The sequence below is a fragment of the Excalfactoria chinensis genome, chromosome 32, assembly GCF_039878825.1.
Source record: "Excalfactoria chinensis isolate bCotChi1 chromosome 32, bCotChi1.hap2, whole genome shotgun sequence".
NCBI classification, from domain to species: domain Eukaryota; kingdom Metazoa; phylum Chordata; class Aves; order Galliformes; family Phasianidae; genus Excalfactoria; species Excalfactoria chinensis.
The window spans coordinates 82,590-107,070 of NC_092856.1; the positions used below are offsets into that span (position 1 = coordinate 82,590).

A 24,481-nucleotide genomic window follows, 5' to 3' on the forward strand; every position below is an offset into this window, starting at 1 on the left:
TCCGTCCGCTCCTCTCCCCGCTTGCAGGCGGCTGACGGAGCGACGTCACTTCCGGCGCGACGTCACATTCCTGGCTCCCCTCCCTCCTCAAGCCCCGCCCACATCCTGTCCACGCTTCTCCTCTCTGCCTTCACGCCCATAGGGACTGACGGGCCTCGCGGAGCCATATTGGATATGGGCAAGCGGGAGAGCACTTCCGGGGCACGGGGCATTGGCTTCATCGCCATTTCAGAGCATGGCGAGCTGCTGCCATATTGGGTGAGGGCGGGAGGGGGTGTGAGGAGGCTCCGCCATCTTGAGCGGGGACAGAGGAACAGAGAGGGGACAGCGAGGAGATGGGAGGGGATCACGGGGGTGATGGGGGGGGGGAGAGTGTCAGCTTTTGGGGAGACCTTTGGGGGTGTGAGGTTGAGATGTGGGGAATGGCGGCCATTTGGGGTAAGGAAGGGGTGGCCCTGGGGACAGGGAGGGGGGCTGGGAACTAAGAGAGCCCCATAAAGGTCCCATTGCACTTCAGGGCCCTTTTTTATTGGGGGGGGGGATGGGATTAGGGCAACCCTGCAGTAATTAGCTGTGCTAATTGTGCCGTGCTCTGCGTGGGCAGCTGATGGCAGAGTGCCTGCTGGGCGCTGCCGGGTGCACTTAGAGGTGATGAAGGGCACGTGGAAGCCGTCCCCAAAGACATCGGGGCTGCTCTCAGTGCGGTCACTGTCCCCAGGGGCAATGGGGTCTCCCAATGAGAGCCATCACTCTATATGCAGCCCTGTCCCCATGCACGGCTCTGTCCCTATAGGGGGTCCTGTCCCTATAGTGGATCCTGTCCCCAGGTGTCCCCATCCCTGAGCCAGGTCCCTACGTTTGGCCCTAACCCTGGGGATGGATGGCCCTATACCCAAAGCTGGCCTTGTCCCCAAGCGCCCCCTCCCCAGAGGTAGGACACACATTCAGGTGACACATAGTGATTGGGAGGGGGGGGGGGGGGGTTGATAGTGGCCGGGCAGGAAGGGGTTAAGTTAAGGCTCAACGCTGCGGGCGGGAGCGACTGAGTCAGCCCCAGGCCCCCCCCCCCCCCCCCCCCCCGGGTCCCCCCCCCAGGGCGGTCCCGCCCCCTCCGTGCCTATCCCGGGTGGTGCCACCGCCCCGCAGTGCCCCGATCCGCGCCGTGCGGTGAGTACCGAACCCCCCCCCCCCCCCATTGGACCTCCCCATAGGACCCCCCGCCTCATTTGGGTCCCCCCCTCCCTTGGAACCCAGCTCCTCCAGGCACTGACCCACACTGGGGTGAGGACCCCCCTACAACCTTATTGAGAACCTCTATTCATAGAGGATACCCCCATCCCACCCCCTCCATAGGAGTAACCCTGCTCCATCATTATCTCCATCTGGAGGGGGGGGTTCCCATATTGCACCCCCTCTTAGAAGGGCCCGGCTCTTACCTTCCCCTCACCCCAAATCATCCCACAAAGCTTGGGGTCCCCTTCATTCCCTCCCCCTTTCACTCCATAAACTTTGAGAGCTTTTCACACCTCATAAGATTTGCCTTCCCCCCCCTCATACACTCTCCCATCACCCCATAAACTTTAGGATCCTCCCCCCCCCCCCTTTGAGATGCTACAGCTTTATTTACTTATTTATTTGGGTGGGGGGAACAGGGGAGAGTTTAATGCAAAGGGTGGGACCCCCCCCCCTTCCTTTCCCCCCTTTGCAGACATAGAGAAGTGGTCCCCTAAATCAAACTGTGCCCCCCCCCCCCCAAAGCACTAAAGCCGGAGGGACGCCCCAACGCCTCACCCCCAGGGTGGAGTCTCCCTTCCTGCAATGGGGGGGGGGGGAGACAGCTTTGGGATGTGCCCCCCCCCCCCTGTCCACCACTGTAGGGAATCCAGGAGGGGCCCCACCCTGGGAGGAGGTGCCATGACTCAGTGTGCCCAGGGCGGGGGGGGGGTCCCAAGGGTGTCCCATAGGGAAGACCAGGGCGGGGTGTGTGTGTGTGTGTATTGGAAAGGGGGGGGTTCAGAGGAGGGACACCGCAGCACATCACACACCCGGCTCCGCCTCGTGGCCGTTGCCCGGAGCTGAGTCACCACGATGGGGGGGCGGGCACAGAGCCCCACACAACCCTATGGAGCCCCACACACCCCTATGGGACCCCACACACCCCTATGGAGCCCCACACACCCCTATGGAGCCCCTCACACCCCTATGGAGCCCCTCACACCCTATGGGACCCCACACACCCTATGGGACCCCACACACCCTATGGAGCCCCACACACCCTATGGGACCCCACACACCCTATGGGACCCCACACACCCCTATGGAGCCCCACACACCCCTGTGTGACCCCACACACCCTTATGGAGCCCCACACACCCCTATGGAGCCCCAACACTCCCTATGGAGCCCCACACACCCTATGGAGCCCCAACACTCCCTATGGAGCCCCACACACCCTATGGAGCCCCACACACCCTTATGGGACCCCACACACCCTTATGGGACCCCACACACCCCTATGGAGCCCCACACACCCCTATGGAGCCCCACACACCCTATGGAGCCCCTCACACCCCTATGGAGCCCCTCACACCCCTATGGAGCCCCACACACCCTATGGGACCCCACACACCCTATGGAGCCCCACACACCCCTATGGAGCCCCACACACCCTTATGGGACCCCACACACCCCTATGGAGCCCCACACACCCTATGGAACCCCACACACCCCTATGGGACCCCACACACCCTATGGAGCCCCACACACCCTATGGAGCCCCACACACCCTATGGAGCCCCACACACCCCTATGGAGCCCCACACACCCCTATGGAGCCCCACACACCCTATGGAGCCCCACACACCCCTATGGAGCCCCACACACCCTATGGACCCCACACACCCCTATGGAGCCCCACACACCCCTATGGGACCCCACACACCCCTATGGGACCCCACACACCCCTATGGGGCCCCACACACCCCTATGGAGCCCCACACACCCCTATGGGGCCCCTCACACCCTATGGGGCCCCTCACACCCTATGGGGCCCCACACACCCCTATGAAGCCCCACACACCCTATGGAGCCCCTCACACCCTATGGGACCCCACACACCCCTATGGAGCCCCACACAACCCTATGGAGCCCCTCACACCCTATGGGACCCCACACAACCCTATGGAGCCCCACACACCCCACTGTGCCCAACATACCCCTCTGAAGCTACATGGAACCCCACAAATCCCTTCTGATCCTGCTTCTCCCTATGCAGACCTGCAGACCCTCCTGAGCCCTTTTAGCCCCATAGACTCCACTAAAGCACGCAGACCCCAGTGAGACCCCACTGGACCCTTCCAACTCTGCTGACCTCACTGTATCTTTCTGACCCCACAGACCCCACTGAGATCCTCACAGGAGCCCTCTAAGCCCTCCTGACCCCCACAGACCCCACAGCAGCCACCATGCCATCCCAAATGGAGCACGCCATGGAGACGCTGATGTTCACCTTCCACAAATACGCGGGTGACAAGAACTACCTGAGCAAGGATGACCTGCGTGCCCTGATGGAAAAGGAGTTCCCCGGATTCCTGGAGGTAAGAGGTTGAACAGTGGGACCACACTTAACCCCATAGCCCTATAAGCAATGGATACCTTGAGGTGGTGGGGAACAGAGCAGGGTCACACCTACCCCAGTGCTATATAACTCAGATGGGGCACAGTGGGGTCACAGCATATTATAAGGTGCTGACCTGCTTCTGCCCCTAGAACCAGCGTGACCCCATGGCTCTGGATAAGATCATGAAGGATCTGGATCAGTGCCGGGATGGCAAAGTGGGATTCCAGAGTTTCTTCTCACTGGTGGCTGGACTGACCATCGCCTGCAATGATTACTTCGTGGTGCACATGAAGCAGAAGGGGAGGAAGTGAGAGACGGCCCCGCGGCCCCAATAAAGTGTTTTGTATGACTCTGCTGTGGCCTCTGCCTTGGGGTGGCTCCCCTCAGGTCCTCATCAATGTGGGGTTCCCATCTTTGGGTCCCCATCGCTATGGGAATCCCAGTCACAGATCCCTATCGCTGTGGGGTTCCTATACCCATAATCAGCCCTGAGTCCCCATCGCTGTGAGCTTCTCATCCCCAAACCCCCTTCACTGTGGGGTTCCCAACCCCATATCCCAATCATGTGAGGTTCTCACCCCCAAACCCCCTTCACTGTAGGGTTCCTGACCCCATATTTCAATCAGCCCTGAGTCCCCACATCCATGGGGTCCTCATCCCCAAACCCCCTTTACTGTAGGCTTCCTGACCCCATATCCCAATCAGCCCTAAGTCCCTATCTCTGTGAGCTTCTCATCCCCAAACCCCCTTCACTGTAGGGTTCTGGACCCCATATCCCAATCAGCCCTGAGTCCCCATCTCTGTGGAGTTCCCATCCCCATATCCCCATAATCAGCCCTGAGTCTCCATCGCTGTGAGCTTCTCATCCCCAAACCCCCTTCACTGTGGGGTTCCCAACCCCATATCCCAATCATGTGAGGTTCTCACCCCCAAACCCCCTTCACTGTGGGGTTCCTGACCCCATATTTCAATCAGCCCTGAGTCCCCACATCCATGGGGTCCTCATCCCCAAACCCCCTTCACTGTGGGGCTTCTAACCCCATATCCTAATCTGCCCTGAGTCCCCATCTCCATGGGGTTCTCATCCTCAAACCCCATTCACTGTAGGATTCTGGACCCCATATCCTAATCAGCCCTGAGTCCCCGTCTCTGTGAGGTCCTCATCCCCAAACCCCCTTCACCGTGGGATTCCTGACCCCATATCCCCATAATCAGCCCTAAGTCCCCATCTCTGTGAGCTTCTCATCCCCAGACCCCCTTCACCGTAGGGTTCTGGACCCCATATCCCAATCAGCCCTGAGTCCCCACATCCATGGGGTCCTCATCCCCAAACCCCCTTCATTGTGGGGTTCCTGACCCCATATCCCGATCATGTGGGGTTCTTATCCCCAAACCCCCTTCACTGTAGGGTTCTGGACCCCATATCCTAATCAGCCCCAAGTCCCCATCTCTGTGAGGTCCTCAACTCCAAACCCCCTTCACCGTGGGGTTCCTGACCCCATATCCCCATAATCAGCCCTGAGTCCCCATCGCTGTGAGCTTCTCATCCCCAAACCCCCTTCACTGTGGGGTTCCCAACCCCATATCCCAATCATGTGGGGTTCTCACCCCCAAACCCCCTTCACTGTGGGGTTCCTGACCCCATATTTCAATCTGCCCTGAGTCCCCACATCCATGGGGTCCTCATCCCCAAACCCCCTTCACTGTGGGGTTCCTGACCCCATATCCCAATCATGTGGGGTTCTTATCCCCAAACCCCCTTCACTGTGGGGCTTCTAACCCCATATCCTAATCTGCCCTGAGTCCCCATCTCCATGGGGTTCTCATCCCCAAACCTCCTTCACTGTGGAGTTCCCATCCCCATATCCCCATAATCAGCCCTGAGTTCCCATGTCCATGGGGTCGTCATCCCCAAACCCCCTTCACTGTGGGGTTTCCTGACCCCATATTTCAATCAGCCCTGAGTCCCCACCTCCATGGGGTTCTCATCCTCAAACCCCATTCACTGTAGGGTTCTGGACCCCATATCCCAATCAGCCCCGAGTCCCATCTCTGTGAGCTCCTCATCCCCTTCACTGCGTTGCTCCGTAGGGTCGCTATGGGGTTCTGGGGGGGCTCTATGGGGTTCTTGGGGGCTCTATGGGGTTCTAGGGGGGCTCTATGGGGTTCTTGGGGGCTCTATGGGGTTCTGGGGGGAGGGGCCGAACCCCGCGCTCACCGGAAGCGGCCTACCGGAGGCTCCGCCCCCATCGCCGCCTCTATCCGCGCTGTGGCGGCCGTCGCGGGTCGCGGAGCGGCGGGGCGGTGGGGGCGGGGCGGGGCGGGGGGCGACGGGGAGAGCTCTGAGCTCGGGGCCCGGCGCGTCGTAGTGACGTCATCGCAGCGCGACAAAGGCGAGGAGCGGGGTCACGCGGGGGGGGCGGAGTGACGTCAGCGCCGGAGTGACGTCGTCAGGGGGAGTTGCGTCATCTCGGTGACGTCATCTCGCACCATGTGGCGGAGCTGCGTGGTGGGGGCGCGAGCGTTGGTGGCCCACGGGTTGGGACGGGTGACCCCCACGGTGAGTGCGGGGCGGGGGGGCTTCAGTGGGGTGTGGGGATGTCATAGGGACATGGGGACATCAGTGGGACGTGGGGACATAGTGGGGATATGGGAACATCATAGGGACATGGGGACATCATAGGGACACCATAGGGACATGGGGACATGGTGGAGATATGGGGACATCATAGGGACATGGGGACATCATAGGGACGTAGGGACACCATAGGGACACCATAGGGACATGGGGACACCGTGAGGACATGGGGACATGGTGGGGATACGGGGACACCATAGGGACATGGGGGCATCATAGGGACATGGGGACATTGTGGGGATATGGGGACATGGTGGGGATATGGGGACATCATAGGGACATGGGGACATCATAGGGACACCATAGGGACATGGGGACATGGTGGGGATATGGGGACACCATAGGGACATGGGGACATCATAGGGACGTAGGGACACCATAGGGACATGGGGACATCATGGGGACATGGTGGGGACGTGGGGACACCATAGGGACATGGGGACATCATAGAGACACCATAGGGACATGGGGACATTGTGGGGATATGGGGACATGGTGGGGATGTGGGGACACCATGGGGACATGGGGACACCATAGGAATGTGGGGACATGGTGGGGATATGGGGACATGGTGGGGATATGGGGACATCATAGGGACATGGGGACGTCATAGGGACATGGGGACATCATAGGGACATGGGGACATCAGTGGGACATCATAGGGACATAGGGACATCATAGGGACATTATAGGGACACCATAGGGACATGGGGACATCGTGGGGACATGGGGACATGGTGGGGACCTGGGGACACCATGGGGACATGGGGACATCATAGGGACACCATAGGGACATGGGGACATTGTGGGGACATGGGGACATGGTGGGGATATGAGGACACCATAGGGACATGGGGACATCATAGGGACGTAGGGACACCATAGAGACACCATAGGGACATGGGGACACCGTGGGGACATGGGGACATGGTGGGGATATGGGGACACCATAGGGACATGGGGACATCATAGGGACGTAGGGACACCATAGGGACACCATAGGGACATGGGGACTCCGTGGGGACATGGGGACATGGTGGGGATATGGGGACACCATAGGGACACCATAGGGACATGGGGACACCATGGGGACATGGGGACACCATAGGAATGTGGGGACATCGTGGGGACATGGGGACATGGTGGGGACATGGGGACATCATAGGGACATGGGGACACCATAGGGACATGGGGACTTTGCGGGGACCTGGGGACACCATGGGGACATGGGGACATGGTGGGGATATGGGGACATCATAGGTACGTGGGGACACCATAGGGATGTGGGGACATTGTGAGGACATGGGGACATCATAGGTACGTAGAGACACCATAGGGACATAGGGACATTGTAGGGAAATGGGGACACCGTGGGCACATGGGCACCATCATAGGGACATGGGGACATCATGGGGACATGGGAACATTGTAGGGACATGGGCACATCATAGGGAGATGGGGACATCATGGGGACATGGGAACATTGTAGGGACATGGGCACATCATAGGGAGATGGGGACATCGTGGGGACATGGGGACATTGTGGGGACATCATAGAGACACCATAGGGACATCACAGGGACACAGGGACATCATGGGGACATCGTAGGGACATGGGGACATCGTGGGGCCATGAGGACAGGTGGTGGTGGCATCAGGCAGTGGGATGGGGACATCAGGTGGGCAAATGGGGTCATGGAGTGGGGACATGGGGACATTGGATGAGGGTGTGGGGACATGGAGCAGTGACACGGGGACAGCACAGTGACACCGGGACATGGAGCAGCAACGTGGGGATGTGGGGTGGTGGTGTTGGGTGGTGGCACAGGGACATCATGGGGCGGGACATCAGGAGGTGACACAGAGGTGCCAGGCAGTGACATGGGAACACAGGGTGGGGACATGGAGATGTTGGCTGGTGACATGAGGACAAAGGTAGGTGATAGGGGGTGGGGACATGGGGTGGAGACATGAGGACATAGGGCACTCTGGGGTGGTGACAGGCCCAGGTGTTGTGACATACGGGGATGACATGGCATAAATGTCCCAGCCCCGGGTGACACAAGAGTGACAAGAGTGGGTGACTGATGGGAGGCAGGGATGGGAGGGGACAAAGATCAAGCTGTGCCATCAAACCCCCGGTGTCCCCACACCACCCCATGTCCCACTATGGCCGACCCCGTCCCCATTGCTGTGCCTGTCCCTGCAGGCTCCATGCTCGGTGTCCCCACAGGACTTGGCTGTCCCCAATGCCGGCTGGAGCGCGGCCATGTGTGAGCAGTACCAACATCTGCTGCGCCGCACCGCCGATGGCTCATGGCGCCGCATCCCCTCCTACCGCCGCGGCCTCGACCACCTCCCAGGTGACCACCATTGTCCCTTGTGCTGTGTCACCCACCCCGTGTCACCCACCCCATGTCACCCACACTGTGTCCTGTTGGCAGAGGTGTTGCAGATGACGGTGGATCCGGGGCCAGGGCCGCGGCTGTACCTGCGCAATGTGGATGCAGAAGGTGCTGGCTTTGAGTATGCCATCTTCCTTCACGCCTCCGGCCATCGCACGCAGTGCCTGTGCCAGGTGGGACCCTACCTGGAGGGCCACCAGGGGTAGGTGATGTGTCCCCATCCCCGTCCTCGTCCCCGTCCCCACGCGCTCACCGTGTCCCCACAGCTTCGCACACGGTGGTGCCATCGCCACCCTCGTTGACACCACGGTGGGGACGTGCGCGTTGGCGGCAGCCAAGATGTCGGTGATGACGGCCAAGCTGAGCATCAGCTTCCTGGCGTGAGCGTCACCCACCCTGTCCTCATTGCCATCCCCTGCCCTTGTCTCCATTCTCCCCCCCACTCCTCTTATCTCTGTCCCCTCCTTTTCCTTCAGCCCCGTGCCGGTGGGTGCCGTGGTGGTGGCCGACAGCCGCGTGGAGCAGCACGAGGGACGCAAGATCTTCTTGTCCTGTCGCGTGTGTGACACCAAACGGGACACGCTGTACGCCGAGGCCACCGGTGAGGATGTTGTGGGGACGGGGTTGGGGACACCGAGGCCATCCCATAGAACTGGGTGACAAGGGGGCTCCACATGGCGCTTGGCAGAGGGCACTGTGACCCCGCTGCCGTGCTGTCACACGGTGTCACTGTCATTCTTTCTCTTCCAGCGCTCTTCATCCAGGTGGAGGACACCAATTCCCCCCCCACCCCTTCCGCCTGTCCCCAGCGGTGACACTGTAATGCTGGAGGAGTGTGGCAGCACAGGGTGTCCCTGTGTCACCTCCTGGGATCAGAGCCTGGCACTGCAGTGACATCGGTGTCCCATGGTGGTCTTTTGGGGTGTCCCCATGGGGTCTGTCCCTCATCCCTGTCCCCATAACCATCCCTGTCCCCATGTGCTGCACGGCAGGAAGGGGTGCAGTGGAGGGGGGGGGGGGGAGGGCTGTAGCTGAATGGGCGGGGCCATTGGGTGGGCGGGGCCAATGGGTGGGCAGGGCTGTTGAATGAGTGGGGTCATCCCTCCATCCACCCCCCCCACCCCCAAATCTGACCAGGTCCTGGGGATGTGGGGACTTGGGGATGCAGGGATATGGGATGAGGGGATACAGGGGGGACAAAAGGACACAGGGGCACAGCCACAACCACACTGCACACAGGCAGTGCCCTCCCATCCCACCCCTTCGGGTCCCACATCTGACCCTATAGCTCACCTATGGCTGTGCCTCGTGGCTGACCCCATGGTTGCCCCATTGCTCACCCCATGGCCTCATGGCTGCCCCGTAACTCACCCCACGGCCGACCGCACTGCCAGCCCCGTACCTGACCCTACAGCTCACCCCACTGCCAGCCCTATAGCTGCCCCACAGGCATTGGGGTGGTCATGGATCCCATTGATGCCCTCACCCCCACACACTGGAGGACTGCAGATCCCACATGTGGGGGTCCAAGCCCTCCCTCTACTGCCACCCCCCAGGTATCCCCCCACCATAGCACAGCTTAATGACCCCTCACCTGCCAGACCTGCAGGCCCCACCCCACAACAGCCTGGAGTCGGTGGGGGGGGGGGGGGGGTAGAACCGTGGGGTCAGCGGGGTCACATGGAGGGGGGGGGTCACTCCACACCCTCCTTGGTTCTGTGCCTCAGTTCCCCCCCCACCCCCCCACGTGTCACCGTGGAAAGTCGGAAATTTCCAGTGCGTGGGGCCGGGGGGGGCAGGATGCTGGGGGGGGGGGGCAGGATGCCGGGGGGGCCCCGCGCCCTTATAACGCCCGGCCGCGCCGCCACACCCCACACACCACAATGAGAGGTACGGGGCAGGCGTGCAAGGGGAGGGGGTGTGCAAAGGGAAGGGGTGTGCAAGGGGAAGGGGTGTGCAAGGGGATGGGGGATGTGCAAGGGGCCTGTGAGGTGGGGGAGTGGGAGTGCAAATGGGGTGGGAGCGTGCATGGGGAGTGTGCAAGGGGTGTGTGAGTGTATGTGCAAGTGTGCGCTGGTCTAAGTGCAAGCAGGGGGTGTGTGCAGTCCTGCTGAAGTGAGAGTGAGCGTGCAAGGTGTGGCTGCTGCAGGTGTGTATGGTCTGAGTGTGCAACGTGTGGGGGGGTGCATCCATCTGTGCAAGCGTGCGAGCACACAAGGGTTTGTGCAAGCATGCAAGCAGTGGGTGCTGGTGAGCACAGGGGTGTGCACTGTGTCCTACAGGAGTGAGGGTGAGCGTGCAACGTGCTGCTGCTGCATGTGTGCACACAGTGAGTGTGCAATGCGTGGAGAGCTTCCATGCTTGGGAGTGTGCAAGGGGCCGTGCAGGTGTGCAAGCAGTGGGTGCGATCCTGCAGCCGTGTGCACGGCGCCGTGCACGGCACACGCGTGTGCAAGGCCGGTGGTGCCCCCTGGCTCCGCTCCCCCGCCCCCAGCGGTGCCCCCGCACGGCTCTGAAGCCCCTCAGATGTGGTCGGGGCCGGCGCAGGTGGTGGGGATGGGGACACGCAGGTGGCACCGCGCAGCAGCCGCCGTCTGTCGCCGTGTCACCGTGTCGCCGTGCTGTGTCACCGTCAGCACCGCGGTCACCGCTCCGGCCCCATTCGGCTGCCGTTGTCCCCGTGTCCCCGTCGCTGTCCCCACGTCCCTGCGTGCCCACCAATGTCCCCACTGCTGTCCCTGCTGTCCCATTGATGTCTCCGCATCCCCACGGTCCCATCCCCCCTACCCCCATATTTCCCCATCCCCCCTGTTGCTTTATCCCCGCTGATGTCCCCATGTCTGCATATCCTCCTGTCCCCATCGCTGTCCCCATGTCCCCACGGGTGACCCCATGCCACGTCCCAAAGAGGACCCCGCTGGCAGTGCTGTCACCGGCTGTGGTGACAATGCCAGTATATATGGTGGGGGCACCGCGGTCCCACGGGAGACGTGGTGGGAGCAGGGGGTCCCACAGTGCTGCTTCCTCACTGCATTGTGCTGTGCCAGGACGTGTTGTCCTATGGCGTGACATGTTATCCCATATCCTAACGTGTTATCCCATGTCCTAACGTGTTATCCCATGTCCTAACATGTTATCCCATGGCATGACATGTTATCCCATGTCCTAACTTGTTATCCCATATCCTAACGTGTTATCCCATGTCCTAACATGTTATCCCATGTCCTAACTTGTTATCCCATATCCTAATGTGTTATCCCATGTCCTAACATGTTATCCCATGTCATTACATGTTATCCCGTGTCATGACGTGTTGTCCCTTGTCCTGACACCCTGCCCGTCTTGCCCCACGTCTTGACATGTTGCACTCGAGGTCCCCATGAGGTTGTGGGGTTCCCTGTAGGGCTGAGCGGATTCTGTCGGGTTCCTGTGCAATGCTGTTGGGTTCCCATGAGTGCTATGGGGTCCTTGCAGGGCTGAGTGGGTTCTATGGGGTCCCCATGGGGCCGATGGGTGTTATGGGGCCCCCATAGGGCTGAGAAGATGCTGTTGGGTTCCTGTGGGAGCTATGACGTGTTACTGGGTCCCTACAGGGCTGTGGGGTGCTATGGGGTCCCTGTAGGACTGATAGGAGTTGTTGGTTCCTCGTGGGGCTGTGGGGTCCCCATAGGGCTGTGTGGTTCTTTTGGGCTCCTTTAGGGCTGTGGGGTGCAGTTGAGTCTGCACGGGACTGATGGGTGTTCTGGGGTCCATATAGGGCTGAGTGGATTCTATCAGGGCGAGAGAATGACACCGAGTCTTTGTGGGGTCAGTGGGTGCTACGGGGACCCTTTAGGGCTGAGCAGATTCTGTTGGGTTCCCCACGGGGCTGTGGGGTGCTGTGGGATCCCTATAGGGTCAACAGGGGCTGTCGGGTCCCCGTGGCAGCGCCGTGGGAGCGCTGGTGCCGCCTATGGGGTGAGACCTCGCCGACCTCTCACTGCTGCTTCCCGGCAGGAGCGGCCCCAAAACGGCCCCGAAACGGAGCGGCGCTTCCCGGCAGCGGCTGCGCGTTGAGTAATGCTGGGCTGAGTCAAACGCCTCATTCCCATCGCCGCGTGTGTCCGGGTGTGCGCAGGAGTGTGCAAGGACACACGCGCGTGCCCGCACCAGCGTGTGCAAATGCACGCAGGCGTGCACCACCCCCGTGCAAGGGAGGGAGGTGTGAGCTGTGCACGACTTTGTGCACGCACCGGTGGGTGTGCGCAGCCTTCTGCAAGCGTGCAAGAGAGCGTGCAAGGCACGCAGTGACACCCCGATGGTGTCGGGGCTGGAGCTGTCCCCCGTGTCCTTTGTCCCCTGTGGCATCCCCGTCCCCAATGCGCTTCAATGACCCCACGTTCAGCCTCCCCACCCGTGTCCCCCACCCCTCTGTCCTCATCCCTGGGTGCCCCCAACCCAAACGTTGTCCCCCTCCCCATTGCCCCCACCTCACTACCCTCACCCCTCCCTTCCCTCCCTGCTGTCCCCCTCCCCACTATTCTGCTCCCCATTGCCCCCTCCCCTCCCCACTGTCCCCTCCCTGATGTCCTCCTCCTCATGGCCCCCACCCCGCTGTTCCCCCCCGGCCCCCCACCCGCTGGGTGTCCCCTCCCTGTGCGGGTCCCTTCCTGCCCCCCCCCCCCGGGGCTGTGTCCCAGTTGTGGCTTTGCCGCCGTTCGCTGTGGTTTCGGTGCTGCCGTCACCGCGCCCCCCCAGACCCCACCGCCCTATGGGGCCCGATGGGGACATGAGGACGTGGGGACAGTGACCCCACAAGATTGGGGGACACGGAGGGGGTGGAGGAGAGGGGGGGAGGATGTGAAGCCCTGGGGAACTTCTGGGGCCATGGGGGCACAGGAGCTGTAGGTAACAGTTGGTGACACGTGAGCCCAGGGGTGACACGTGAGGCAGCGTGGGGACACGTGAGCACACGAGGGAACATGAGCCTATAGGGACCATGAGAGCCTATAGGGACTGTGTGACCTTATAGGGACTAGGCAACCCCATAGGGACTGCATGAGCCTAGTAGGACCGTGGGATTCTTTAAGGGACCGTGCACTCCTATAGGAACTGGGGGAGCACATATGGGAACCATGTATGCCTACGGGGACAGTGTGAGCCTGTAGGGACTATGGGAGCCTAGCAGACCATGTATGACACTATAAGGGACTGTGGGATCCTATGAGGATGGTGGAAGCTCATATAAGGACTGAGTGAGCCTATAGGGACCATGTGAGCCTATAAGGGACTGTGTGAGCCTATAGGGACTGTGTGTGAGCCTATAGGAAGTGTGCAGTCCTATAGGGACCGTGGAGCTCATATAGGGATCGTGCAAACCTATAGGGACTGTGTGAGCCTGTAGGAAGTGTGCAGTCCTATAGGGACTGTGGGGCTCATATAGGGATCGTGCAAACCTATAGGGATTGTGTGAGCCTATAGGAAGTGTGCAGTCCTATAGGGACCGTGGAGCTCATATAGGGATCATGCAAACCTATAGGGACTGTGTGAGCCTATAGGAAGTGTGCAGTCCTATAGGAACCGTGGAGCTCATATAGGGATCATGCAAACCTATAGGGACTGTGTGAGCCTATAGGGACTGTGTGTGAGCCTATAGGAAGTGCACAGTCCTATAGGGACCGTGGAGCTCATATAGGGATCATGCAAACCTATAGGGACTGTGTGAGCCTATAGGAAGTGTGCAGTCCTATAGGGACTGTGGGGCTCATATAGGGATCGTGCAAACCTATAGGGACTGTGTGAGCCTATAGGGTCTTGGAGAGTTTGTCTGGGCAGCAGGTGGGCCTGCAGGTGACACGTGAGGTCCTGTGGTGACACGTGGGACGTGTGACATCCCGCAGTCCGTGTGACATAGTGGGCAGCACGCGTGGTTCATGCGGTCCCCACAGGCGACATGTGAGGGGACCTGGGAACTAGGAGGGTAACACATGAGCTATGGGGACACGTGAGAGCACAGGGGATGTGGGATCCTATATGGACCCTGTGAGATTCCATAGGGGCACTGTGAGGTTCTGTGGGGCTCCACAGTTGCCTTGTGAGGCTGTAGGAGCCGAGAGGTCCTATAGGGGCCCTGTGAGCCTGTAGGGGTTCATGAGATCCCATAGGGACATTCTGGGGCCATGAGACTTTGCAGGAACCCTGTGAGCCCATATGGGCTGATGGCTCCCATAGAGCTGACTCCCAACCCCTTAACCTCTCCCCCCCCCCCCCATCCTCCAGCCCACATCGAGGCAATCCCCTGCAAGATCTGTGGGGACAAATCCTCAGGGATCCACTACGGCGTCATCACCTGTGAGGGCTGCAAGGTGAGCACCAGGGGGGAAGAGCTTTTTTTGGGGGGGGGATAGGAGTTGGTAATTGGGGTCGGGGGTGGCTCTTAGGTGGGTCACCTCCCCCTTCACCCTCCCCTTCCTTGTAGGGTTTTTTCCGGCGCAGCCAACAGAGCAGCCTGAGCTACGCCTGCAGCCGCCAGCAAAACTGCCCCATCGACCGAGCCAGCCGCAACCGCTGTCAGCACTGCCGCCTGCAGAAGTGCCTCCGCCTCGGCATGTCCCGCGACGGTTCGTGCCACCCCCCCCCAGCACCCACCTCATTTCAGAGCAGCACTGCCCCCCCCCCCCCATATCTGGACCACTGGGATCGTCCCCCCCCCCCGCCCCCCCATCTCCCAGTGCTGGGTGTCCAACTGTAGGGTCAGTGAATGCATCCCCTCTTATCCCGCCCCCCCCACATCAATGGATGCTGCCCCCTGTATCACTGGGATCATCACTGGGATGATCCCCCCCCCCCCCCCCATATCATTGGGTGCACCCCCACACCTTACTGGGGGTACCCCTCATCACCAGGTTCCCCCCCCCCCCCCCAATATGGGTGCACTCCCATATTAGGGGATGCTCCCTACCACTGGGTGCCCCCCATATCCCTGGACACCCCCGCAGTAACACAAGGTACCTGTGTCCCCCCATCTCTGGGTGCCCCCTAATCTCTGGGTGCCCCATGACTCCTCTGGGGACACCTGGTGATGCTCAGCCTGAAAGCCACACTCGTACACGTGTGTGAACATGGCTTAACACATGTGTGTGCTCCTGCCCCACAGCTGTTAAGTTTGGCCGCATGTCCAAGAAGCAACGGGACCGGCTGCATGCAGAGGTGCAGCAACAACTGGAGCAACAGCAACGGGACCAGGATCGGGATTGGGAACGGGATCGGGCAACCCAAGGCACCCCCAGCTTCACCATAGGGTTGCCGGGCTGTCGGGGTCACCCAGTGCCCCCCAGCATCCCGGGGTGCCCCATTGTCACAGCAGAGGGTGAGCGCAGGGAGATGGCCACGCAGGATGGGGATGGAGATGGGGGCAGTCGTGGTGTGTGCCCCCATCCTGGGGTTGGGAGCATCCTGGAGTCACCTGCATTGGAGATTGGTGAGTGGTGGTGACACAGGGCTGTGTCACTCAGGGGGTGCTTGGGGGGGGATGAGGGGGACCTCACTGTGTCACCTGCGGGTGCTCAGTGGGTTTAGGATCAGGCTCCATCACCCGTGGCTGCTCAGCAGTAATGGGATCCGGCTCCATCACCCGTGGGTGCCACATCCTGGTGGGACCCGGCTCCATTCTCAGCTGGCTCTGGGACCTGGCGCCTTGAGGACCATGTCCTTGGCCCTCCCCTGTCCCCATGTTCCCCATGATGTCCCCACATCCCCCAGAGCTGCTGACACAGAGCGTGCTGGCATCGCACCGTGAGACGTGCCAGCTGCGTGCCGAGGAGCTGCAGCTGCGCCGCGGGGAAACCTTCAGCCGTGAGGAGGTCTGTGCCTTCCAGAAGAAGGTGAGGGTCCCCATGGGGGGGGGTTGACGGTCCCAAGGGTCTGACTGGAGAGGTGTCAGTCCTCAGGGGTCCTGTTAAGGATGTGTGACAGTCCCAAGGGTCCCAGTGAGGAAGTGACAGTCCCCAAGAACCACTCTGACCTTACTGGGGAGGTGACAATGCCATGGGTCTGATTGGAGAGGTAGCAGTCCTGTGGGTCCCATTAAGAAGGTGTGACAGTCCCAAGGCTCCCACCGGGGAAGTGACAACCCCTAAGGACCACTCTGAACCCCCTGGGGAGGTGACAGTCCCGTGGGTCCCATGGGGAAAGTAACAATCCCCTACGAGCCCCCTGGGGAGGTGACAGTCCCGTGGGTCCCATGGGGAAAGTAACAATCCCCTACGAGCCCCCTGGGGAGGTGACAGTCCCGTGGGTCCCATGGGGAAAGTAACAATCCCCTACGAGCCCCCTGGGGAGGTGACAGTCCCGTGGGGAAAGTAAGGGTCCCCTCTAAGCCACCTGGGGAGGTGACAGTCTCCAAAGGTCCCTCTGGGGAGCTGACAGCCCCCAGGGACTGCTCTGACCCCACCGGGGATGTGGTCTGGGGTGCTGCAGCCACCGGAGGAGATGTGGCAGCGCTGCGCATGCCGGCTCACCGAGGCCATCCAGAGCGTGGTGGAGTTTGCCAAGCGGCTGCGTGGCTTCATGGAGCTCTGCCAGAACGACCAGATCGTCCTCCTCAAGGCGGGTAGGGGGCTGTGCCCTGTCCTTATCCCCTGTCCCTTGCCCCCCCTGTCACCAGCCCCACGGCAATGGGATGCTCCAGTCCCCTGTGGGAGGTGGCGGTGCTTATGGAGTGCTCTGGTGCCACTGGGGAAGTGAGAGTCCCCAGGGACCGCTCTGACCCCATTGGTGAGGTGGCGGTGCCAAGGGTCCCCGTGGGGAGGTGGCAGTCCCAAAGATGTCCATCCGGGAGGTGACAGCCCCCTGGGGTCCCCATGGGGAGGTGGCAGTCCCCAAAGGCTGGTGCCACAGGGACACAAGCTGAGCCCCAAGCTGCACCGCGGGGCCCGTCCCTGTCCGTCCCGGTGCCACTGTTGCTGTCCCCATCCCGGTGGCGGTGGCAGGCGCCATGGAGGTGGTGCTGGTGAGGATGTGCCGGGCCTTCAACCCTGACAACCGGACCGTCTTCTTCGAGGGCAAGTACGCTGGTGCTGAGCTCTTCAGGTCGCTGGGTAGGGTTTGGGACATTGGGGACATTGGGGATGGATGTGGGGACGTGTTGTTATGGGAATGCTAACGAGGGTTCCCACAGGCTGCCCCGAGCTCATCGGTTCCATCTTCGACTTTGCACAGAACCTCTGTGCTCTGCGCTTCTCAGAGGGGGAGGTGGCCCTTTTCAGTGCCATCGTCCTCATCAATGCTAGTGAGGGACCAACCACCCCCTGTCCCCATATCCCTCCCTTGGGGTGTGCCCAAATGGCCCAAGTTTTATCCTGGAGTGGGTGCTGGGTGGTGGGGTTGGGTGTCCCCCCCGTGTGCCATCTGGTGGATGTCACCATTGGCAGCCCCACGTCCTGTCCCCAGGGCTGTCCCCTTTCCTATTCTGCTGTCCCCATGCAGTACCACACCATGGTCATGGCCCTAGTTCTGTTTCCATCCACGTCCCTGTCACCAGCACCGACCTCATCCTGTCCTTGTCCCCATCCTCGGCCATCCCTGTCCCCACTCCTCATCCTTATCCACATCCCCTCCATCCCCAGTCCCTGTCCTCCTCCCCATCCTTGGCCATCCCCATCCCTATCCTTAACTTCATCCTGTCCCCATCCCCATCCCACCCCAACCTCACGTGCAATATCTCTGTCCCCAGCCCGACCGTGGCTTCAGGACCCGGGGAAGGTGGCCCGGCTGCAGGGACGCCTAGAGGTTGCCTTCCGGCTGCTGCTGCGCAGGACGCAGCGTGAGGGGCTGCTGGCCAGGGTGGGGACACAAGAGGGGAATGGGGGGGAAGGGGGGGTGTGCTGTATGATATCGGGTACCGTGGGGTGCCAGAGGTTGTGGGGGCACGGGGGTGCCATTGGGGTGCCAGGGGATGCTATTGGGATGGGAGACATGGAACGCTTGGGCTATTCTTCTCCCCTTCCCTCCCTCCCCCCCCATACAGCTGCCGCCGTTGGGCCGCCTGCGGGCGCTGTGCTCCCAACACGTGGAGCAGCTGCAGACCTTCCGCCGCCTGCGACCCGCAGCGCCGCTCTCCGCCTTCCCCCCGCTGTACCGGGAGCTCTTCGCCCCCGAGACGGAATCCCCCCGCTGAGCCCCTTACCCACCCCACCCCCCACCTAACGCAGGGGGCACCCATGGGTGCTGCGTGGCCCTCCGGTGTCACGGCTGGGAATAAAGGTGTGCTGAAGGGAACGGCCTCTTCCAGCGTGATGGGGGGGCGGGGGGAGGAATGGCCGGGTCGTGGGATATCCGGAGCGGGGGGACACACAGGGCTGTAGGGTACCATGGAGGGGCTGTAGGGTGCCACGATGGGGCTGTAGGGTGCCATGGTGGGGCTGTAGGGTGCCATGATGGGGCTGTAGGGTGTCATGGTGGGGCTGTAGGGTGCCATGGAGGGGCTGTAGGGTGCCATGGTGGGGCTGTAGGGTGCCATGGTGGGGCTGTGGGGTGCCATGATGGGGCTGTAGGGTGTCATGGTGGGGCTGTAGGGTGCCATGGTGGGGCTGTAGGGTGCCACAATGGGGCTGTAGGGTGCCATGGAGGGGCTGTAGGGTGCCATGGTGGGGCTGTAGGGTGCCACAATGGGGCTGTAGGGTACCACGGTGGGGCTGTAGGGTGTCATGGAGGGGCTGTAGGGTGCCACAATGGGGCTGTAGGGTGCCATGATGGGGCTGTAGTGTGTCATGGTGGGGCTGTAGGGTGCCATGGTGGGGCTGTAGGGTGCATGATGGGGCTGTAGGGTGTCAGGGTGGGGCTGTAGGGTGTCATGGAGGGGCTGTAGGGTGCATGATGGGGCTGTAGGGTGTCACGGTGGGGCTGTAGGGTCCCATGGTGGGGCTGTAGGGTGTCATGGTGGAGCTGTAGGGTGCCACGATGGGGCTGTAGGGTGCCACAATGGGGCTGTAGGGTGCCATGGAGGGGCTGTAGGGTGCATGATGGGGCTGTAGGGTGCCACGATGGGGCTGTAGGGTACCATGGTGGGGCTGTAGGGTGCATGCTGGGGCTGTAGGGTGCCATGGAGGTGCTATAGGGTGCCATGCCCCCGCCCCGCAATGGTCCGCTCTTGCGTCCCTGCCGCCCGCTGATTGGCTGCGAGGCGCCACCCGGCGGCTTCGATTGGCCGCTTTATTCCCAGGACCGGCGCTCGGTTCCGCCTTCCTTCCCCACCGCGCTGAGAGCGGATTGGCCATCGCCCGGCGGGCGTTGATTGGCTGGGAGTAGAGGAGCGGAGGTTTTAATTGGGTGGATGGCGGGGAGGGCCGGGGCCTGAGGCGGCGGCGGGCTGCGTGAGGCGGCGGTGCGACGGAACCGGGCCTAGCTGGGCTTAACGGAGCCTGGCGGGGCCCGAGTGGGTCTGAAGGGCCCGGAGAGCTCCGAACTGCGGTACCGGCGCGGCGATGCCGTCGGAACGGGGCGGCTGGGCCGGGCTGAGCGGCCTGCAGAAGGTGGCGGTTCTGCTGGGCCTCCCCGCCGGAGCCACCGTGCTCTACATCGTGTACCGGCGGTACCGGGAGGGCCGAGGTGGGTGCCTTGAGCCCCCGGGCTGTTTCACCCCCCGGTTGCGGCCCACAACCCCCTCGAGGCCTTCAATGGCCGCCTCCCACCCTGCCCAGAGCTTCACGTCCCCACGGTGGGAGCGGAGGAGCTGCGGGCAGAGCTGCGCGTCCCGAGGGTGGCAGCGAGAGCCATCATAGGTCGGAAGGGAGCCACCATCCGGAGGGTGAGAGTCGCTCCTGGGGGGCGTGGAGGTGTCTCATTGGGATTGGGGGGGCTATTATGGGGTGTCCCGTGCAGCTCCAGCAGGAGACGGGGGCCCGTATCGACCTGGAGGAGGAAGCTGATGGTGAGGAGCGGCTGCTGCTGATCTCGGGTTCCCCCGGCCAAGTGTGCAGAGCCAAAGCTGCCGTGCACCAGATTGTGGTGGAGAGCACGCCGGTGTCGGAGCAGCTCCACGTGCCGCAGAGAGCTGTCGGGAGGATCATTGGTGTGGCCCCGATCCCTTCGAGCAGCCCGTCCTTAGGGTGAGGGCACGGTGAGAGAGCAGTGGTGTAAATCCCCCCCCCTTCCACCTCTTGGTTCTCTCTGCATCCCACAGGCCACGGCGGTGAGACCGTGCGCAGCATCTGCCGCAGTTCTGGAGCCCAGGTGCAGTGCCAGCACCAGGCTGAGGCCAAGCTGGCACCGATGCGGCTCATCCAGATCTCAGGGACGCGACAGGAGGTGGATGCAGCCAAGGTGAGCACTGGGACAGCCTCCCAACCCCCCCAGAGAGCTCGTGGTATGAGACCCCCGTGCTTTCTTCTTGTTTTCTCCCCAGAAACTTATCATGGAGAAGCTGATGGAGGACGCAATGTTCCGCCAGGAGCTGGCTCAGACCACAGTGCTGCGGAGCCACCGCAAGGAGCCCCTGGGCAGCCGCAAGGAAGCATTGCTGCTGCCTGATGGGGAGCAAGGTGCTGGGAATGGGGGCTCTCTGCCAGGGGGGGCGGCCGTGGAGGAGCTGCAGGATGAGAGTGAGGCAGTGGAAGAGCCGACAGTGGTGCCAAAATTTGAAGGTGAGAGGTTTTGGGATTGGCTTTGGGCTGCAATGAGGAATCTGTGCTGCCAGGAAGGCTTTCCCACTCCTCCCCAGGCCCCTCATGCTGCTGGGCTGTCGCATGGGGAATGAGGACTTTGTGGTTCTGGTTTGCTCCAGCCTCGCTCAGGGTGCCCCTGGGTGGGATCCATGTGTCATAGAGTCACAGAACCATTTAGGTTGGAAAAGATGACTGAGATCATCCAGTCTAACCATCCGCCCATTCTCTCTGTCCCCTGCCGGTTCCTATCCTGCAGTTCCCAGCCCTGATTTTAGCTTCCATCCAAATGAGCACCTGGAAGTCTACGTCTCAGCTACCGAAAACCCCAACCATTTCTGGATCCAGATCATTGGCGAGCGCAGCCTGCAGCTGGACAAGCTGATCAATGAGATGACGCAGCACTACGAGAGCAGCGACTGCATGGTGAGGCTCCCAGGGGGACACCATTCTCATCCCCTCTCCCATCCTGGCACCGGAGGACATGGCATGCTGTGTCCCTGCAGGCAGAGCTGGCAGCCGTGCAGGCAGGGGACATCGTGGCTGCTCCATACACGGGCAGCAGCAATTGGTACCGGGCCCAGGTGCTGGGCACGCTGAAGAATGGCAACTTGGACCTCTACTATGTGGATTTTGGGGACAATGGGGAGGCGCCCCGTGAGGCTCTGCGAGTGCTGAGGTGAGTGTGGGAGGAAGGGGAGGGAGGGAGTCAGGAGGCATCAGGGCTGGGGGATGTACTTAAGAAGGCAGTGTTCAGCCCAGCAAGGAAGTAAAGCAGGATTTGGGTTGCCTTCACCCTCAACCTGCTGCTTTCTCCCCACTAGGAGCGATTTCCTGAGCCTGCCCTTCCAGGCCATTGAGTGTAGCCTGGCTGGGATCATGCCTGTGGGTGAGTGCAGGAGGAGCTTGGGTGGCTCTTCAGAGCCCACTTCCCTTTTAGTGCTGCTCACCCCCCCGTCCCTCCTGCAGGGGAGCAGTGGGAGGAGGCAGCGCTGGATGCTTTTGAGCGCCTCACCTACTGCGCCCAATGGAAGCCTCTGGTGGCCAAAATCTCCAGCTACACCCAGGCTGGGCTGTGCACGTGGCCACGCATCGCGCTGTTTGACGTCCACTGTGGCGAGGTGAACCCCGTGCTTCACTGCTCCCCTCCTGTCACCTCGCGAGGGTTTGGTGTCCTTCATCTTCCTCTCATTTCCCCGCAGAGCCTTGATATTGGGGCTGAACTGGTACGGCTGGGCCATGCTGTGCTGCAGCCCCACGAGGAGCAGGAGGAGGAAGGGGGTGGATTCCCACTGCCAGTGACGGAGAGTGCAGTGGAGACACCGGTGAGTGGAGCTGTGGTGGGACGGGGGACAGCAGGGCTTTGATAGCACCTTTTCTCCCCCCAGATTTTGCTTTGGTCATCCTTAGAGTCTGGAGTTTCACCCTTCTGCCACATGCTGTGGGGTTAACACAGCTCTTCCCCACAACCCGTTGTGCAGGAGGACACGGTGTGCACCTCCATTGAGAGCCTCCTGTCAGAGCTGCCGCCGAGCCCCAGCGCCACACCACTGACCCTTTCCTGCATCAGCCTGCTGGGTGAGCTCTGTGGGGCTGACCCCAATGCCAGTAATGTCTCCAGGCCTTGTTTGGGGTGAAAGGAGACACAGGGGATGCCCCCCTGAGGGGGGGGTTGCTGGTAGTCCTTCTGGGAGCCACTGAAGCTGTGGTTCTTGGTCTCTGGGTGCTGAGCTCAGTACTGGGGGCTGTGCAGAGCCCCCTGCCCATGTTGTCTCTTTCCAGCTCAGGATGTGGGCACCTGTAAGAGCTCCAAAGGGGTCTGTGAGCCCTGGGGAGCACAGTCTTGCAGTGAGGTGCCATGAGGAGCAGCAGCAGGAGCTGTGGGGCACTGGGCTGAGCTCTGCAGGGGAAGCAGCACCTGACCCACCCCCTCCTTTGGCCCATAGATGAGAGCCCTGAACGGCTCCAGAGCAATGCAGAGCCCCCAGCTCCAGGGCTGCTGCTTGGCCCTTCTGCTTCCTCACAGCCTCAGAGGGACGACAGTGAGGCCCAGCCCAGCCCCGGCTCCTGGTGCCCCACAACAGCCCTTGGGGGTCCTGGAACCCACCACTCCGTGACACCTGAAACGTCGTGTCCCATCGCCCGGAGCGGAGCCCTTTCTGCCAGCAGCCACCCGTCTCTCTCCAGTGGAGACTCTGGTTCTGTCTTCTGCACTGACTCCACGCCCTACACCAACTTCTCAGTCTTCTCCAGTAGCCCCCGGTCTGGGGCCAGCCCCTTCCCCAGCTCCATCCCCATCAGCTCTGGGGGTGAAGAGGAGGAGGGCAGAACCCCACCAGGTATGGCTGCCCCACGGTGGCACAGTAGGGCCGTACCTCTGTGCAGGTGGCACCGTGGGGTGGCTCTATGGGCTGTGACACCACTGTGGGGTTTATCACTGTGCAGGTGGTGCCTCAATGACCAGCAGTGGTGACAGCTCAGTGCCAGGGCAAAGCTTCCCTGTGATGCCCTGACCTCGGTGAGTCCTCCCTGCTGAGCTGGGAGGCTGGAAATGGGACTGTTGGGGCACAGAAGTGGGGAATGGCAACTCCCAACCCCCACCCCACATCCCTTTGTGTGGGGGCACTGAGCAGGGCCATCAGTGACCCCAAAGCATCGGGGATGAGGATGCTGATGGGATCCCACAGAGCCCGTTTCTACTCCTATTCGCCACAGTGTTGGATGCGTTTTGAGAAGCCAAGTGCCTGCCCCATTTCACTGCGTGTCCTGCAGCGACAGCGCCGCTTTCACCCCCACTTTCATCTCCACGCCATCATCTTTGAACTGCTTTCCAGCTGCCATCTGTAACCACCGGAGGTGTGCCCAGATCTCACTTAGGGATGCCTCGGCCCCTCTCTGGAAGCCATACGGGTCCCCAGGGCCACCCCGTGCCTCGTTCCTGCTGTTCTGGGTGGGTGATGCTGTGCCCACCTTTTGGGGGGAGGGGGGGGGGGGGGCTGCCTTTCACATCGTTTGGTTTGGTTGTTGTTTTCACCCCGCCGAAGGGAAGAGATTGTTTGGTTTCCTGGTTGAATAAAGCCCAGAGGGCACTGAATGCAGGAGATGCTGCGGGGACAGATGGCGTGAGTGGGGGGGGATGGGGATGCGGTGATACCCCACCGCTCTGCGTGGGGGGGGAGGG

General features: G+C 61.6%; 3 protein-coding genes across 4 annotated transcripts; all 3 read left to right on the top strand.

The window, feature by feature from the left end:
- The first annotated feature begins 233 nt into the window (after positions 1–233).
- S100A10 (S100 calcium binding protein A10) lies at positions 234–3,974 on the top strand. 2 transcript variants are annotated; one of them, XM_072358652.1, is made up of 3 exons: positions 234–258; positions 3,397–3,596; positions 3,769–3,974. In XM_072358652.1, exons 2-3 carry the CDS (start codon positions 3,465–3,467, stop codon positions 3,928–3,930), a joined length of 294 nt encoding a protein of 97 aa, XP_072214753.1. In that variant the 5' UTR covers positions 234–258; positions 3,397–3,464; the 3' UTR covers positions 3,931–3,974. The 2 variants fall into 2 exon arrangements, with proteins under 2 accessions (XP_072214753.1, XP_072214752.1); XM_072358651.1 differs by lacking the exon at positions 234–258 and adding an exon at positions 1,090–1,167.
- Positions 3,975–6,045: 2,071 nt separating this feature from the next.
- LOC140263660 (nuclear receptor ROR-gamma-like) lies at positions 6,046–18,853 on the top strand. Its single transcript, XM_072358709.1, is given in 16 exon segments — positions 6,046–6,179; positions 8,467–8,620; positions 8,702–8,864; positions 8,929–9,042; positions 9,139–9,263; positions 14,921–15,006; positions 15,120–15,261; positions 15,798–16,121; positions 16,403–16,524; positions 17,120–17,252; positions 17,632–17,739; positions 17,820–17,930; positions 18,375–18,392; positions 18,395–18,464; positions 18,466–18,484; positions 18,669–18,853. Coding segments are annotated over 16 exon segments (1,908 nt in total). The 5' UTR covers positions 6,046–6,110; the 3' UTR covers positions 18,819–18,853.
- A 1,130-nt stretch (positions 18,854–19,983) lies between these two features.
- TDRKH (tudor and KH domain containing) lies at positions 19,984–24,402 on the top strand. The gene is made up of 14 exons (XM_072358682.1): positions 19,984–20,248; positions 20,341–20,447; positions 20,522–20,711; positions 20,823–20,962; positions 21,045–21,282; positions 21,560–21,726; positions 21,807–21,979; positions 22,125–22,189; positions 22,270–22,421; positions 22,503–22,625; positions 22,782–22,878; positions 23,247–23,639; positions 23,746–23,818; positions 24,016–24,402. Exons 1-13 carry the CDS (start codon positions 20,125–20,127, stop codon positions 23,811–23,813), a joined length of 2,037 nt encoding a protein of 678 aa, XP_072214783.1. The 5' UTR covers positions 19,984–20,124; the 3' UTR covers positions 23,814–23,818; positions 24,016–24,402.
- The last annotated feature ends 79 nt before the right edge of the window (positions 24,403–24,481 follow it).